This window comes from Pleurodeles waltl, chromosome 11, assembly GCF_031143425.1.
Source record: "Pleurodeles waltl isolate 20211129_DDA chromosome 11, aPleWal1.hap1.20221129, whole genome shotgun sequence".
Lineage (NCBI taxonomy): Eukaryota > Metazoa > Chordata > Amphibia > Caudata > Salamandridae > Pleurodeles > Pleurodeles waltl.
In genome coordinates this window covers 15,828,948-15,846,093 of record NC_090450.1, presented here as the reverse complement: position 1 = coordinate 15,846,093, position 17,146 = coordinate 15,828,948, and the positions used below count along the sequence as shown (strand labels likewise).

At 42.0% G+C, this 17,146-nt stretch overlaps 1 protein-coding gene across 1 annotated transcript in view; it reads right to left on the bottom strand.

Moving 5' to 3' along the window:
- TFRC (transferrin receptor) overlaps nucleotides 1–17,146 on the bottom strand; it is a 148,854-nt gene that overhangs the window by 90,794 nt on the left and 40,914 nt on the right. The window contains exons 11-12 of the mRNA XM_069212819.1: nucleotides 7,855–7,971; nucleotides 1,666–1,751 (exon numbers count right to left, since the gene is read on the bottom strand). Coding sequence (XP_069068920.1) covers nucleotides 1,666–1,751; nucleotides 7,855–7,971 — 203 coding nt within the window. The remainder of the gene's footprint in view (nucleotides 1–1,665; nucleotides 1,752–7,854; nucleotides 7,972–17,146) is intronic.

Sequence of the window (17,146 nt, the reverse complement as noted above, 5' to 3'; positions counted from 1 at the left end):
GAATGGCCTGGATAAAGACAAATGCAATCCCTATGTGGATGCTCAAAGTGAAGCCTCTTCTTGCCACAGGAACTCCCAGAAATAACTGAAAGGGTATGACTGAGCAGAGCTCAGTGGAGACTCCCAGCACGACGTGGTAGAAAATCTGAGTGACTGGAGCTTCTCACAGGAGTGTTCTAAAGGGAGGGGCAGCCTGATAAGAGACCAAAGTTTGGCTGAAACCTTTTTAAACAGACTAAGATAAGTTACAAAAGTGAAGGCCTCTGGGCCCTAATTTATTTTGTTTAGCATTACATTGCTATAAGGTACCGAGGAGGAATGATTCAAGCATGAGAATCTATGAAAGTTCCAATACTGGAGAAATATAAATAAAGATGTGGCCTAAAATAAGAAAAAAAGAAAGAAAAATAAAAAGGTTGTTGGACTGATACTTTCAAAAGTGTGCTTAATCACTTTAAGTTTAGAAATCCCTTGTTTTTCCAACACCGTTCAAACTGAGACGAGGGAATGAGGAACCTTTCCATTTTAAAAGGTGCACGCGTAATTGTGGCTTTAGAGGTAGACTACACTGCCGAGATTAGTTATAGAAGGAAAGGTAGCATTAGCTTCCGCGAAGGGACAGTGTTTGCACAATTTTGTAACAAAGCAGAAGCTGAGCAACAGTTAACTTGCCTTGCTATGCAAGACCTCATTAGCAATAAAGTTATACAAAGTGAAATGGTACAGGGACGGGGTGACACATGGACTTGTTGCGGACACTGAGAGGCTGACCAGATGAATGCAGAGATAGCAGCATAAGATACAGGGAACTATACATGGGTTGACAAAGTTTAGAGAATAACATACAGAAATTAGGTTGGATTACAAACTATTACATGTTAGTGAATGCTGTGTGATTAAATACGGTCTTTCTTGGCCTTGATTAGAATTTGCAATCATCTGCCGAGTTAACAACTGATCATTCTGATACTCTAAGTAAACCATAAATATCTACAACTGTGTGCATATTGACTGAGTATAACTCCCTAGAGGAGAATTAGGGAGACAGAGTCCACTTTCTCTGTAAAGGCAAATTCCTATTAGGAGTCAAGGGAATCAATACTGTGTGTGACTCCCAATAATACTAAGGCAGACACCACACCTGTTGCTATGTCAGTAATGAAAATGTAATAGCAATACAGAAACACATTATCTGTATCCATGTATAACTCACTTCATGTGAGACTGGCATAGAGAATTAGATTAGAAACCTTACAAATAGTCAAATTATGTTAACAACAACTGTTCTCATCCCACCCTCTGTCCCCTCTTCATTTCCTCTTGCTCTCCTTGAAACAGGAGATCTGTGAAAACCTAAACTGCAATGGAGAACATTCCTCCTGGCCATACAAATTTGCTAGACAGAGAAAAGTCACATGAGCAGTCTCTGTATTGCTCCCCTTTCATTTTTAAGTTTAATACCATGCCGCTCACACCAATTTATGCCTACATTTGCCCCAAAAAGATTAGATTTCCCCCATCCTTGAAGCTCCTGCATTGAAGGTTATAGGGAAGGCACCCATTTCACCCGCTTGCATCAGGTTAGAGGTAGACTCTGGTGTCAAATCTTTTCACTGGCACAAAAAGGAGGAAAAGGTTCACATGTTTACAGCATAACGCACATACCTCTAACCATTCGGTAGTTCCAACAGCTCCAAATTCACCAGCACTCCACGAGGCAAAGACTATGCTACGCCTGGGATTAAAACCACCTGAGTAACAGAAATGAGATTTAGTGAAAAGGAAAATATTTTAAAGTTCTATAGCAGAGAAAGGACCTATCAAACGTACACCTGCTAAAAGTAGCAATATCCAAAGAAAGAATGACATCTGTAGCCCCAACATTGTGACTGTTTAAAGTACAAGAGTACCACCAACACCACAAATTCTGCCCCTGCAAAAACCATGGGTCGGTTAAGCAGTAGTGTAGTAGGAACCTTAATCTTTTTCCTCCAAAACATTTCAATGTGGAGAAACCCTTTGTTACACATGGTTTCCAAGGGAAGCCTCTATTTACACAAGATTCTAAATCTGGCAATTCTCTAAATAAAGGTAGATTAGAATGTTGGGAGCGCCATTGAAAACAGTGGAGTGCTCCAGGCTTCTAGTGGCCTGTAGAAGCTCGGGAGCGCCATTGAAAACAGTGGAGTGCTCCAGGCTTCTAGTGGCCTGTAGAAGCTCGGGAGCGCCATTGAAAACAGTGGAGTGCTCCAGGCTTCTAGTGGCCTGTAGAAGCTCGGAGCACCAGCATTCGGTTGTTTTCTCACAGCTGTTCCTGTGAACAAAGGCCTGGGGCTCTTTGATAGCCTGTCGGTACAACGCTACTTGTCGTATTTGATTGAAAGCAGACCGCAGAGCAACAGGATTGAGAAGTAGGGCAGTGAAGGGGAGCAGGTAGAATCTTTTTCTCCACATTGAGGCCAGGGAAGAGAGGCCATGCTATGTACATCTCCATTACTCTTCTGACTGTCTAGCAGCTGCTAGAAGTGTAGACAATTTTGGGGAGCCATACATAAAGTTATAGATGAGTGAAAAATGTATTAGGGGGATGTTTTTCACCTCAGGGTTCGAGTGACAGACAATATCTTTCCTCTCTTCTATTTGATGTTACTCACATCCCTTGAATTCACTGTTACCTGTAATTAAGTGGTGAGTAAGGAGGAGGAGGATCAAGCACAGCAGGTACTTTGTCAAGATATTTACACCTCTGCCATGATGGATACAGGGCAATTGCCAGAACAGAAACTTTCCGATTCTTGCTAGGATCATATAATACATTCTGGAATGCAACCCGATGTTCTGATAGCAGCACCACAGTGAGAGACACCACATTATTGATCTATAGGTCTATATATAGTACAGCCTTTGAAAGTCTGGGGAGGGTCTGGGAAAGGTTAACACACATTTTGCAAACTAACTCCAGGCTTTTCTGGCACTGATTTGCACAAATTCGATGTGAGCAATTGTGGAGAAGATTTGTGTATAATTAAACAAGAGTTTACCATTAACCAGATGGTCAAACACAGCCTCTCTACTGGGAACATTGTAATTCCCACCACCAGCACCAAAGTTACGTTCTTAAAATCGGTTATACCTGTAGGTTTTCTCCAGTCTTCAGTTTCATCAGTGCTGCTTAAATGTCTGCAGATCCTCATTCTATGAATAAGGATATGCCACCATCCACACAATATTTGTGCATCCAAGTCCAACTTGGATGCAACAAACATCTTTGGAATTTTCCCCAACAAATCTACCATTACCAACTCTTATCTGATATGGGGTGCGTTCAACTTTACATCAGAAGTTAGTCTGTCCTAGAATTTTGATGCTTTAAGTCAAACCTGAAGCTCTCCAAACAAGCTTAACAGTGAATCTGCTAATCCTCACTCATGCACATGAATTTTACAATAATGCTAACTCCCCCACAAGCACAATGTTTTGCCATAGTTCAACAAAAGCACTCAGCTTAAGCAAGTAACAAACTTAAGCAAAGATGGAAAATGCAAGCTCTCCATTCTATGAACTATGTTTTGATCACTTTGCTATGAGACCATTTCAAGGACATTGGTATTCAAGACCAAGTATTTAATGTATAAAACATATCCACTACAATAAAACAATAAACAAAAACTATTCGGACTAAGGCACCTGAACAGGTTATATACAAAATCTGAATCATGTCTGTACCATGTTAGTACATGGTAGTCAGCTGCTAAATCTAAAAATAAAATGTACGTTTTCCAATAAAGGTATAACTTTTGTAAAAAAAGATTTTACTTAACTGCATCCTTGACTGCTCTGATATTTGCCTCAAAGGATGCCCCCATATTTTATCCTTAGCCCAGATATTTGGTTTGGGCACAGACAAACGTGATTAATAGCAGTGTTTCTGTAACCACAAAGCCTACATCCATATGTGGCTGAGGGTCAATTCTTCCATTAGCTTCCAACTGACCCAGCAGAATGTACGGTGGTCTTAAGTACTTCATTTTGCAAACCACCTCTAAGTTGGAATACAAGTACTTTTGCTTTTCTACAGAGTAGGAGCCAATTAATACATTGAACTGTATTTCAGCAAAGACCTGTACATAATAATTGTACCTCAGTGTCTTCCTTATAAGCACAATGTGGTTGATTAGATTCACAAGTCAGCAAAGCTGGCTGTAGAAGTTCTATTGGTTCATTACATTTAGAGTAGCATATGGACTTAGTTCTAGGATATTTTCTCCTATCATTAACTCCTCAAAGATTAGCCGCTTCAATGAATTACACTGATCTACATTCAAGTCTCCAAAGGGCCCCTGTGTAAATAAGGAGCAGTTACCAGGGAAACATACACATTACGTAAAGAAAGACAATCTCCGGATGACACCGAGTTTGGGTTCAATAACCCCAAATTATACCTTAAGAATTATTGAAGCCAAAAACAGATAAAGCATACAATGATACAAAAAGCTAGTTTATTGTACATAAAGTCTATTACCTATACAAAAGATTCACACATGACACTATAAATACACAAATAAAACCATTCATGTACCTAGGGTCACTTTAATCATCACACTCAGGCGTTCTGTCACCATTACGGCTAGGAAGAATCAGATGCAGCTGCTACCCCCTACTGTAGCCACGGAAGACAGAATGGAGCTAGAGTGGGACCATGGAGTCTCCCAATGATCAGACAGTAGCCCTACTGTCCTTGAAGCGTTCTAGCACTGAATCTACCTTGTTGCATAAGAGGCTACTGCATTCGAAGGTCTTGTCCATAGAGGATACCTGGACATCCTGTATGGACATGACCTTCTCTTGACCTCATTTGGAAGGAACCAGACCTCTAGGGTTGTCCTGAGGCTTAGCAAGGATCTGACCAGTGCCAAACTGGACGTGTACTAGATGCTTCAAGTGCTCACTGCTCAAAGCCCTCCAAAGCAGCAGAAGATGCAAGTGTGGATTGTGTCTTCCTCTGCGCCAACTGTTTGAGGCCCATGCAACTCAAAGGTTGATTTAGAGTCTTGCAGCTTTGGCTCTCAAACAGTTTTTGGGGAAGGTGCCATCGCGGCTGCAAAGGTGGATGGGCAAGGCTTGACTTTGACGCAGAAATATGGGTGTGCGTCGGCTCGAAATTCCCTACTCAAACAATGGCCTTGTGGCAGTGGTGTCTCAAAAGCCTCACATGCACATGGGAGGTTGATTGAGGCTCTGATCTCCTAAGGAGGTAATTGATGACTTGGAGTTGTGTGTTGGGTGCTGGTACTCACTGCGACCACCTTAAACTGGGTTGGCAGGGGCTCTTCCTCCTCCAAGTCAGAGCCAGAACGCTCTACCTACGGGAGCTCCTCGACTTTACCATATGTAGTCTCCTGCTGCGGCTTGCCCTCAATGTCCGTCCATTAAGAGGTCAGGGTTCTCTTCCAGCTGCTGCAACAGAGGCAGAGGCAACGTGACAAGCTAATAGATTCCAAAGAGTCTTTATTGTGGAACGTGAGGCAGGCTGTGCAGGAGTCTTCTCGATGGGCAGGAGGTAAGCAGAGATTACAGACTGGATGAAGGTCTGTCCTCTGGTATTTTGAGTGACACTTGGGGCAAAAACAGAATGAGTCCTTTCCATCCAGACTATTCTCATGGGTATAAGATGGTGCTGATAAGACACGGGAAGCCCAAAGCAAAGCGTCAGAGTGTTCAAACTGCAGAGTTGAAGGGAGTACATGGTAGGAGAATCTTCACATGTAATTGTTATTCTTCTGGTGAGGAAGAAATTTGAGTTGCCCTGGCAATAATGCTATGTGACAAACTGGAGCTCAAAGGGACACATCTGAATGAGACGGCAGAGAAAAAACAATCTAACAATGGAGCAGATGTCAATGCGCATCATCAATAATAGGTAGTGACTCAAAAAGACTTCAAAAACAATAACAAAAAAATGACTTGCACACGTTCAAGCCCAACACTAGATGGCAGGAGTATGCACAGTATGTGTATCTACAACTTTGCAGGTCACAAACATTTTATTTTTCTTGGGAAGAGTTGAATCAGGAAAATTGCCATTCATGCAAGAAAGATTAACAGGGTTCGAAGGTTTATAGTATTCAGTTTTTAAGGGAAGTAGAATCATGTAAACTTTTCATTTCAACTTACATTTTTAACAGAGAAACTTGCTCAGATAAAGAGGATGGATTTCCTAGGGTATGTGACCTTAAAGTAGCACTGGTTGCCCCTACGGCTTGTAGCCCCAGGTATGCTCGTGGTGTATTTACTTTCCTTGAGCCTTCAGTTGTTGGGCCAGCCACATTAGCATGAGATCTCTTAAAACCATTTTGGGGTGATGTGCTCTGCAGTAGTTCGATAGCTTTGAATCTATCCAATTTGATAGAATCTGGGATATCAAAAGAACTGGCCAATGAATTGAAATCTCTGTACTCAATTTCAGTTACAGCATCTGGGCAGTCTTCCTCTGGATATTGATCAATGCTGTAAACTCAATCCCTTTTAAGTAATTTTAATTCATGGGGCATAATATTCACCTCTGCCTTGCTAGCAGTTGCCAGCGACGAACTGAATGAATGGTTGGAAGGCATTCACAGTAGAACTGCGATTATCCAGTAACTGGTTTAGACTCAATTGCTCTTGCTAACAAAGCCATCCCAGATTGTTTAGCCAGTCTTACTGGCAGAATGTTCATTTGTTTTTATCTTATGTTAGGGAGTCAGCATCTTCAGATTCCATGGCATTTTTAATTCACGGTGTTCGAAATGTTGTTGAAAATATGTTCATGCCATTTAACTCACTTGGGACTCCCACCAGATTGCTCCTTGGGGTAATCTTTGGAGAGATCCTTCCTGCAGCTCAAGTATTTCAGACAGCTGTAAAAGCAAGAAGTAGGCCATCTTTCACAGCTTGTGTTTCTGTAAGTTTTTTTTCGAGCTGGTTTTCATTATCTAATGGCACACAGGTAAGGAGGCATTGTAACAGTGATTCAACCATAAGATAAAACTGCAAAAGAGTGAATCAGCTGCTGTCAGTGCTTTCCTTCTCTTTCTCGAAACATACAGGGCTGTACTCAGTCAAAACAACATGCAGAGCAGAATAGGGCATCAGGCAGCAAGGCCAAGGCAGACTGAATTGTCCGAGTGTAAAACACCATATCCCCCCGCCCCAACACTCCAATGTATATTAAGTCACAACAATCATTGCTGCTCACATATGGATTAGCAGCAGGAGTTGGGGCACCTTGGCTGACACTGTCACCTGCCCCTCTGGAAAAGTAAAGGAGCAGGAGTATTCAGCCATACACTGCACAAGGCATAGCAATGGCCCATCAGCAGCATTCCAACAGCAGAAGAGAAGAGTACCAAGCATAATTTCCATTTCGTTGGTCCACGTATGCAACGACAACTTAAGGTGGAACTTCAGAAGTCCCTACAAGATTGGTCGGCTAGTGACATCTTTAAACCAAGAGGTTTGTGCAAAGAGAAGGCTAGGACCTTTACCCGCCCAGCTCGAAAAGTCAAACAAAAATGATTTATACTACCTCCAAAGATTTATTCTACCTGAACAGTATAGAAACGCTGCACATGAACGAAGTTCAACAAATCCCAAAACAAGAGACATTAAATTTGCATGAACAGTTCCATGGTGTTTGGGAAGAGGCGTTTGGGAAATTGACTTGCCTTGCTTTAAAAGTGACAAGACCAAAGGGATGTATACAAGTTGCTATGCAAGGGCATTTAAAAGCATATTTAAGAAAATCAGATTAATGGCATTCAACTGAATAAATTAGTGTCCACCCATGACGAGCTTTTACATCTGCTCCAGTACCTGATTTAAGTGAAGCCATAGTCTGAGCCAGCTGAAGAAGGATCGAGGTTCCAACACCTGATTTGACTGCCCCTGCACCTCGCGCATCCCGCTGTGCACCAATCACCACAAAGCGATCTGTAACAAAAGAAGAAGCTTAGTTTCATTAAAGGTAGGGCTCTTGCAATTATCGAACACGTTCTTTATCAGGCAGAACTGTCGAACATGAGTCAAAGAGCAAGGCTAACTAAACTAGCGTCCGTCAAAACCACCCCCTCAGTGAAAAGAGGTTCACTGCAGTTAAAGATTCAGATGCTACAGATTCCTCTGCGCAAAACCCAGTTCCTTAATAGCGGTGTTTTCTTAGCATCAGACACATTCCTCTTGTATACCTTCCACGCTACAGGAGAGGGAGAGCAGTCGCAGTGTTTGAGATAATTCACTCCTATCCAAGATCGGACACAAAAGGTCTAGTGGAAAGGCCCCAAGCACTACATTTTACCTAACAGATGCTCACCCGACACTCTTCAAACAGACGTAGAGATTTCAGTTAAGACACTTCTGGGATGCCATGACTAACCTTGGAAAACTGGGATTCTCCTGGCATAGCGGATGACCCTACTTTTGACCAAAACAGAGGAATGGAATTACTCACTGGTCTCAATGTAGAATGTAATGTCTCTCCCAGGCCCCGACCCACTCCCATCATTGGTGCCACCCCAACCAAGGCTATAGGAGCTGCATCTTCTCCTGGGGAGGTAACCTGGTCATAGGTTGCGGGGTCCAAAATCAGCAGCACAAGATGTTCAGCAGTAGCTGGATGAAAAGCTTTAGTGCCCTAGGAGATGGTCAGTACCAAGAGAGGAGCACAAGTGTCTGCAAGAGAGGTGAGAGCATAAGGGGGGCTGGGGGTGTAAGGTTGAAAGAGGGAGAAAAAATGTGAGACCTGAATGGCATAAGTAGTCATGCACTATGTTTAAAATTGCTATTGTGAGGTACCAGGGGACTCCCAGTTCGACAACAGGGAATGATTCAAGCATGTGGATCTATGAAAGTTCCAATACTGGAGTAAGAAACAAGTGCTGAAAAACTATTACTGGCAAGTAGTTTTTCTTCATACGTCCACACACTTGAATCAAGATGAACAAAAAAGTACCAATTAGATAGTGGTTTGCAAAAATTGATGTTTATATAGTGTAATAAAAAATGTTTAGAGCATTGGTAATCCACCTGCCGACTCCTCCTGGTTTGAAAATCAAAGTAGTAACATTTGAGAAGGGTTGTGTTCCCACTTTACAAATGTCTCAGTCATGCGCCCCCACCAAAGCAGTTGGGGCAGACATACTTATTTCTGAATATGCTCCAGTGTTGCCTGAAATATCTTTGCTCAATAGGATGCTTGCCAAGGTAATGTAAGTGACTAACCAACAGGTCAAAGTCTACTAAGTCTAAGATTCAACATTAGCTGCAAAAATCCAACTGGTGGAAAACTTTGGATTGTTGCAAATAGAACAATCATTTCTGAACATCATCTGATAATGGGAGGGCAAAAAAAAGTCAAGTGGGAAGCCCTACAGAGACAAAATTAAAAAGGACTGAGTACGTGCTGGAGGTTGGAAAGTAACAAGTAACCAGTAAACATACGGTTTTGAGCACATTTAAAATGCAAGTGAATGGGCAATTGGAAAAACAAATTAAAAAAATAAATAAACCTGGACATCTAAAGCGGTGGTTCTTAACCTGTGGGTCTCGATGCCTAATCAGTGGGGTCAGCAAACTGCTTCTAAAATTAAACATTACCAGATTAATACAAAAAAAAGTTACTTTACTGTAATTTCAGTTCTCCAGTATTGATATCTTTCATAGATTCACATGCTTGAATCATCTGTCGCAGAGTCTCCAAGGTACCTTACCATAGCAGTGCATATCACTACCATAGGCCCCAATGGCAATGAGCAATGCCTTTATTAACCTACCCATGTTCTTAAAAAAAAAAAAAAAAAAAAAAAAAAAAAAGGAACAAACTTGAACAATGACCCATCATGTGACAGCACCGTCTAGAACACCCCCAAGAGAGGCAGAATCCCTCAGATTTTCAAGCACAAGTGTAAAGAAAACTCCTTAAGTATGTATAAGGGGAGCCTCTCCAGGGAGGAGGGTGGGTTGCATGTCCATCTATGAAAGATACCAAACTGGAGAACTGACGTTACAGGTAAGTAACTTGTTTTCTTCGCCAGTATTGGCTCTTTCATAGATTCATACACTTGAATCTGAGTAGTACGCAATAACTGTACATAAAACAAGCATTTGCACCAGGGAAACGTGCGGTTGTTGGGTAATGATACTGAACATATGTTCTTAAATGTATAATCTATAGATATAATTAGAAAGAAATATATGCATATTAAAACATATATTATAAACACACACACAAAAAAAAAAAAAATGGAGGCTCGCCTCATTTAAATAGAGGACGTAGGACTGCTTGACCAACTGCTGCATCAGCGCACTACGCAGAGTCAATAATGCTGCATGAATGAATACACACTACTCCAAGTTGCAGCACGACATCTTGTCCAAAGGCACACCAGAAAACAGGGCTGAAGATGTGGACACTACCCTGGTTATCCAGCTTTAAGTTGACAAAATTCTATTGCTGCTGAAATCCATCTAGTGATGGTGGTCTTGGTCATTGGAAATCCTTTACTCATTTCACTAAGATACTAACAGTTGAGTGGTCTTTCTAAAATCCATTGTTCGATATAAGTGAAAATTTATATATCATTTCAGATCAGTGTTTTCTGGGCCACCTGGGAGTGATTAATACGATTCAACACTTGCCTTGATTTTTCTTAGAACTTTCAGGATCACAGGAATCAGGAGGGGAAGCATAGGCAAAGATCCAGGACCATCTTTAAAAAAAAAATGCATTCTCCTACTATCATGGATGAGGATGCCAGCTTGCAAAGTACTGGCACTGGCTGTTCTGTTGCATCAAAAACAGATCGAGGGCTGGCTTGCCCCATTAAGAAAATATCTGTTCTAGCGTGGATTGATCTAGTTCCCATTAGTGGCAGGTTGCCCTCGTTCTGCTGAGGCTGTCTGCTGGGGTGGTGTTGATCCCTGGCACATGTTCTGTGAGGAGATCGACACCTTGCTTCATCGTCCAATTCCACATCCTTGTCGAACTCTTCCTGTAAAGGTCCCATCTTCAATCTAGCACATGGTAGGAGATCTATAGAAGAGGACATTCCCAGAAGCAAATTTGAACATCCTTGGCTGAGGGTGCTTCGATCAGCCAGTTGTCTAAGTATGGGACGATTTGATGCCCTGAATGTCGCAGTACAGCTGCCACAGGAGCGAGGCACTTTGGTCTCCAGTCCACACCAAGTATTTTCACAAAGGTAAGAACTTCGTAATTCTGAGGAATGTGCGATGCTTAGGATTTATGGGGATGTGAAAGTACAAATCTTACAGATCCAGGGTAGTCCTAATCGGTGATTCAAGAGCCTAATGATGTCTGAAAGAGTGATCATACAGAAATATTTCTCTCAGGTATTTGTTCAGTTTCTGCAAATCTAGACTTAGTCAAAGGAAATTGGGGGAATGGCGACCAAGAAAAAAAAAAAATATATATATAATAATCACAGCAATAGAAAGTCCCATTTCCATTGAGATTGAGGAATACTTTCTATTGCTCCCTTCTCTAACATGCAGGCTTCTTGTCACAATAAGTGAAGATGAGGCGGGTTCGACCACCTTGGAGGAGTAGTTGGCAGATGTTGAATGAACTCTAGGGTATCACCTTGAGTAATAACGTCTAATAGCCACTTGTTTGTTCGTTTTCAGCCATTGGTGAATGTAGTTTGAAATATATGCATCCACTGTTGGAACAGACTTGGAAGTAGCAGACACTCAACAGATCACAGTTTTCTGTTCCCTCCCGCGAGACCCATTTTCTATGCAGCCCTGGTTTATGATATGCTGCTGAAGGCAGCTGTCTGTTTGCCGCTGGTAATTCGCTGTGTATGGCTGTTGGTATGGCTGCTGAAAACTCTGATAAGCACCCAATATGTGGAGATGCCTCTCCCACGAGCTCCTTGAAAGGGGGCTTTCCTAAACTGTAGGGTACCTAGCAATCTGGCTGTCTGTCTGCATTTGATTGCAGTGCCTCATCTACGTGTTCTCAAGAGCTTGTCCATTGAAAGCCATATTCAATATTTCTGTTTGCACTTCTGGCCTAAATTAGGTTTATTTCAACCACCCCGTCTTCGAAAGACTGCAGATCCTGCCAGCTGTCAGAAACCTGTAGATACTTTGTCCATAGTGCAGTCAATTATTTCAGATTAAGTTTAAGGAAATGAATCACATCGCCAAAGTCAGTCCATTTCTGTCCATCATAAAGTGCCTGGATGGCCAACGCATTGGCTGCCCATACCATGCCTGCAGACATGGTGAAATGCTTTCCTATATTATCAAGGCACCTGGCTTCCCCATCAGGAGGCACCAAAATGGATGCGGCTGGATTTTTGGTCCCACCTGAGAAATCACTGAATCTGCCTTCAGGTGGCCTATTGAACAGGCTGGTGAGTCTTCATAGGCTTCATACTTTTCTATCCGTGGCAAGACAGCAGCTTCTGTCCCTGGATTTTGCATGATTCTAGTGACATACTGCCAAATGTAATCTTATTGGTACAGCCCTCAATGATTCTTTATGACTCTTTAAAGTCCTACCAAAAAAAAAAAAAAAAATTATAATAAACAGTTTGGCTGTCAGTGGAAGACTGAATCTATCAGCTTCCCTATCCATAAGAGCATGGAATCCACCAATACCCTCAAGAGAAAAATCTATCAGATGGAAGGGCAGTGGAGAAGGAGTTGGAATTAAGTAGTCTTCCACTCCTGTGAACTATTGTCATGTATTATTCCTTCCCCATGTTATTCACTGGAGGATGAGGGAACCTACTGAGGAGGAGCAGCAATAGTGGCTGATGGAGTCATTTTTGGCGTCATTGGAGGAGAAAGGTGCTCTGTGTTGGTAGTGGAGGCGGCGAGGCAACCTGTTGTGCATCACATTGAAGGGGCGTATCAGGACACCTAGTTTGTGCATCTTAACATGCTCTATAGGTCTTGTAGTGACAGATTTACCTGAACCAGGTCCTGAGGTGTCCAAGGCTGCTCATGAAACAGAGAATGGCCATGTGATGGCGGCAGTCTACCAGGAAATGCTGGTAGCTGAAAACAGTCATATTATTGATCATCCTTGTCTTCATCATCTAGGTCTTGGCATTTAACCGTTAACTGCGAAGGACTATGCGTTGCTCTGAATGGATTCTCGTTGTCAGAGTCCTCTTGCTGGGAGAGGTGTTTGGGCCAAATAAAGTTTTTTGATATCTTAATGGTGGTCAACGAGGCAGTCGACAGTGAGTTAAGAATAGCCAATGGTGGGGATACTGCCAACGAGTCAGTTGGCGAGGCAGTCAACGGTAGTATCGTTGCAGACTTAGTTGTCGATGGATCCGATGTCAGTGATGTCTTAGTCAGTCATCGGCAGCAGAATGTGCGTTAGAGCAAACGCTGACTGAGTGGTCAATAATGTTGATGCCAGTGGATGTCACAATAATGCCTGTCCTAGTCTGTGCGGAGTACTCGTCATCAACAGTTTTGTAGTAGATTTCACCATGGACGGTTTGGAGGAGGATTTGGAGGAACCAACAGCAGTTTCTGGAGGCTAAGTAGAGGGATCGGCTCTACTGTCCTTAGAAGCATGTTTTTCCTTTCTGTCTTTGCCAGTCTCATGGTGAGATTTTAATGCCTTTCATGTCTCTGCGTTCCTCAGAAGACCTTTGACAGTTTGTTGTGAAAGGCAGCCGAGGAATCGGAGTCCTCTTCAGAGGTGACAAGTATAGAGGCTTTAAATTTCTGTAGCCAGATTAAAAAAGTCTACCTCAACGATCTCAGAGGGTCTTAGATGAAAAATTGCAGCAAATTCTACGATTTTACACTTCATGGTGGGGGTGAAGGCAATATATACAATCCTTGTGAGGATTTTCAATATGTAGCCTCTTCTTAGCACCTGAATTATAGGTTCAAAATAATCCTTTAAGTGTGTCTGCCATATCAAGTTAGAAGTAACTGGTACAAAACCAGAGAATGGAGGAAAAAAACCTGAGCAACACTCAGGGAGACTCCCTTCATACGACGCGCGGTAGAAACGGAGGGATTCTGCCTCTTGGGAACGCTCTAGAGGGTGTTGTTGTGTGAATGGTAATTGTTCAAGTTTAGTCCTTTAAAAAAAAAAAAAAAAAAAAAAAAAAAAAAAAAAAAAAAAAAAAAAAAGGGGGGGCAGGTAGGTTATTAAAGGCATTGCTCATTGCCATTGGGGCCTATGGTAATGATATGGACTGCCATATTAAGGATTCGAGGGTGCCTTGAGTGCGACAGGTATGCCGAGACATGGGTCCCATGCTCAACAGTCAACCTGCATGCTGAAGAGGTCCTCTCCATCGAAAGACAGGTCGATGAGGCGTTGAACTTCGAGCTTGAAGCACAGAACCAGGTGGGGTGGTAAATGAATCAGGTAGGCATTTACCCCTTTGGCGGATGTGTCAGCTTCATCTAAAGCGCAATGTATGGTGGCATGAAAAATTCCTTTACCCTCCTCCATGATCTCTTCCCCCCCTTAATGTGTACTAGTCAGAGATGCTTTAGAAGGGCATCAATATCTTCCCACTGGGCCTCTCAAAGTGACCAACTTTACCAGCCTCTAGAAAAAGGTTTAGTCTTCTCTGGAACGAAAATGTACTTTGACATCGACTCAACTCTAGCTTGTGCAACACAGTCATTGCTGACTGAGTGTTTTCTAGGCATTGCTCTTCAAAAGATGCTCAGCCAATCGCCCAAGCAAGAAAGCACAAAAGCAGTATCTGCACAGATGTGAAGCTACCACCGCTTGACATGTAGTACATACCTTTGTGGCAGTTGTGACAATGAAGGGGAGAACTTTCAATTGCTATCACAAAAAGCAGGAAGTAGGGGCATGCTGAATGGAGGAGGATGTGGAAGTATGTGTTCTTCAGGCCAAGCACTGCCATTGCAAAGCACTGAAGTACTTTGACAGAATGTACGGGTTAAGGTATCTAGGACAGCCCCCAGAGTTCCATTTTTGGGGGCAGAAGTACAGGTAATAGATCAGTTGGCCCGGTTGGTGCAGGGTTGTGGACTCAACTGGACTTCGAGAAGAGCCTGTACTTCCTCAATCATTTTACCAACATCTGAAAACTCCGCAGCACACAACCACCCGGAGATTCTCTTAATACTCTTGCTCTGGTCAAGTTAAAACAAATACTTGAAAACCCAGTCGGCCATTGCTCTCTCCTAACAACTTCTCTCTATCATTTTAAACACTTTTGGCACAACCTGTAACAGCCATTTTCCTTTGTTTACTGTCTTTCCCATAATATTTGTGTGTCTCAGCTAAAGCGTTAAATGAAACCGTTTTTATTATCTCTGAGCATGCTGGAGATGCATGCTGGCTGGTACACAACATGCTCTTCCCCTACCTCAACCATTTTTACACCACACAACAATTATTTGCCATCTTACCATGTCTAATATTTCAAACATTCAAGCTTCCTTTTCATCATTTAACGTCCTGCATACCTACAGTCTACAGCATTTTCTTCATCTGTTTCTTTCCATCTTGGCAATCTATTTCTATCCCATGCTCATTTAAAAAACACAAGCCACATGTTCTGGATCAGTGGTTCCCTGCCTTTTGACTCCTGAGGACCTCCACTGAATCATTACTGGAAGCTGGGACCCCGAGCAATTTGTACAATTTAAATTTCAAACATTAAAAAAGTAATTCGCCAAAAAATATACAAACAAGTAAACACCAAACAAATAATCGAATTACTAAAGATATTATTTTATATTGAAAAAAACATGCCCAAAAAAAAAAAAAAAAAAATTTATGGGAAGGTCGGGGCTGCATCTCAGCGACTAACTTTTCAATGTTTCATTTTATTTAGGTCCGATTCAACATTTCCCAAGCAATTTTTTGGATTTTTTTTTTTGGGGTACATAAGATCGGAGGTAACTTTTTTCACATAAATATGTGGTTGGGAAGGAAAAAAAAAAAAAAAACACCCATAAGGGCCTCTCATCTCCCCTTAGCATCTCTATCACATGCACTTCATTTGTTTTATAGCACCTCTCACACTAGTGCAGGGTGTCGGAGCACTTCAAAGAGGACTACAAGGTGTAGGATTCACGTCATCCACACTAGTAGGCATTTTCTAAGAGTGTTTGGTCTGGAGAAGAACAAACTCAGGATTCAGAACACAGTGGTTAGCGTGGACTTTAATAAACTTTTTAGCAGCATAAGGAAAATGAAAGTCTAGGGAAAAAAACTTACTAATCTATCATGCAGTTGCATGCACATCCTTAATGGCAGTTCATAGCTCACTGTGCTAGATTACAATTGTAACTTATGAACTGCACAGTAACAAAAAGAATCTGTGACAAAAGCAGTAACCCACTATGCTCTACATATAAAATACTGCTCTTTGCAGCAGGCATATTAGCCCACCTGCACTACCTTAGAGTCAAAACTGCCACTAGATAAAATTGCCATCTCTCCAGCAGGTACATTAATCACTAGAGTAATCTTGACGCTTTTATTTTTGTCCGAAAGCCGCTGGATGTACAAGGAAGTTTGAAGTGCTTTTAAAACTGCTGCTCAAAGAAAGCAATAAATATAAAAAACATGCACATGTTTGTCAGAGGCCCCAACTGAAGAAGTTACTTCTGCCTAACCGTGTCCTGAGGACCCCCTGGGAATGTGTTTTGAATTATCCCATTTCCCCATGTGGCTCTTTCCTCTCACCTTCTGCCTTAAAATCTAAAGTTCTCCCATATATAATAAAAAAAAAAAAAAAAAAAAAAAAGCCCCACACACACACACACCACCCTCAAGACATTGTGGAAACTGAACAGTCTCAGCCCATCGATCCTCCACTTCCTTTTGAAGCTGCTTTAGTATTTCTCACTTCTAGTCCTTTCTTCTGACAAGTTCATGTGTTCAATCTGGTTACGTCCTTACTACGCTACTTAAACTGAGCTCCTTCCCATATGTAACTCTTAAAAAAAAAAAAAAAAACACACACACACACACTCCTCATTCTCATGGACCTCTGCTGCTTGACTGTTTCATGCCACTGATACATTTTTTGTGTAACTGAGGGATAGCCGACTCTGAACTAGAAGCTTGAATGTTCTCTACGAAACACTGGCAGGTGATTGCACAGCA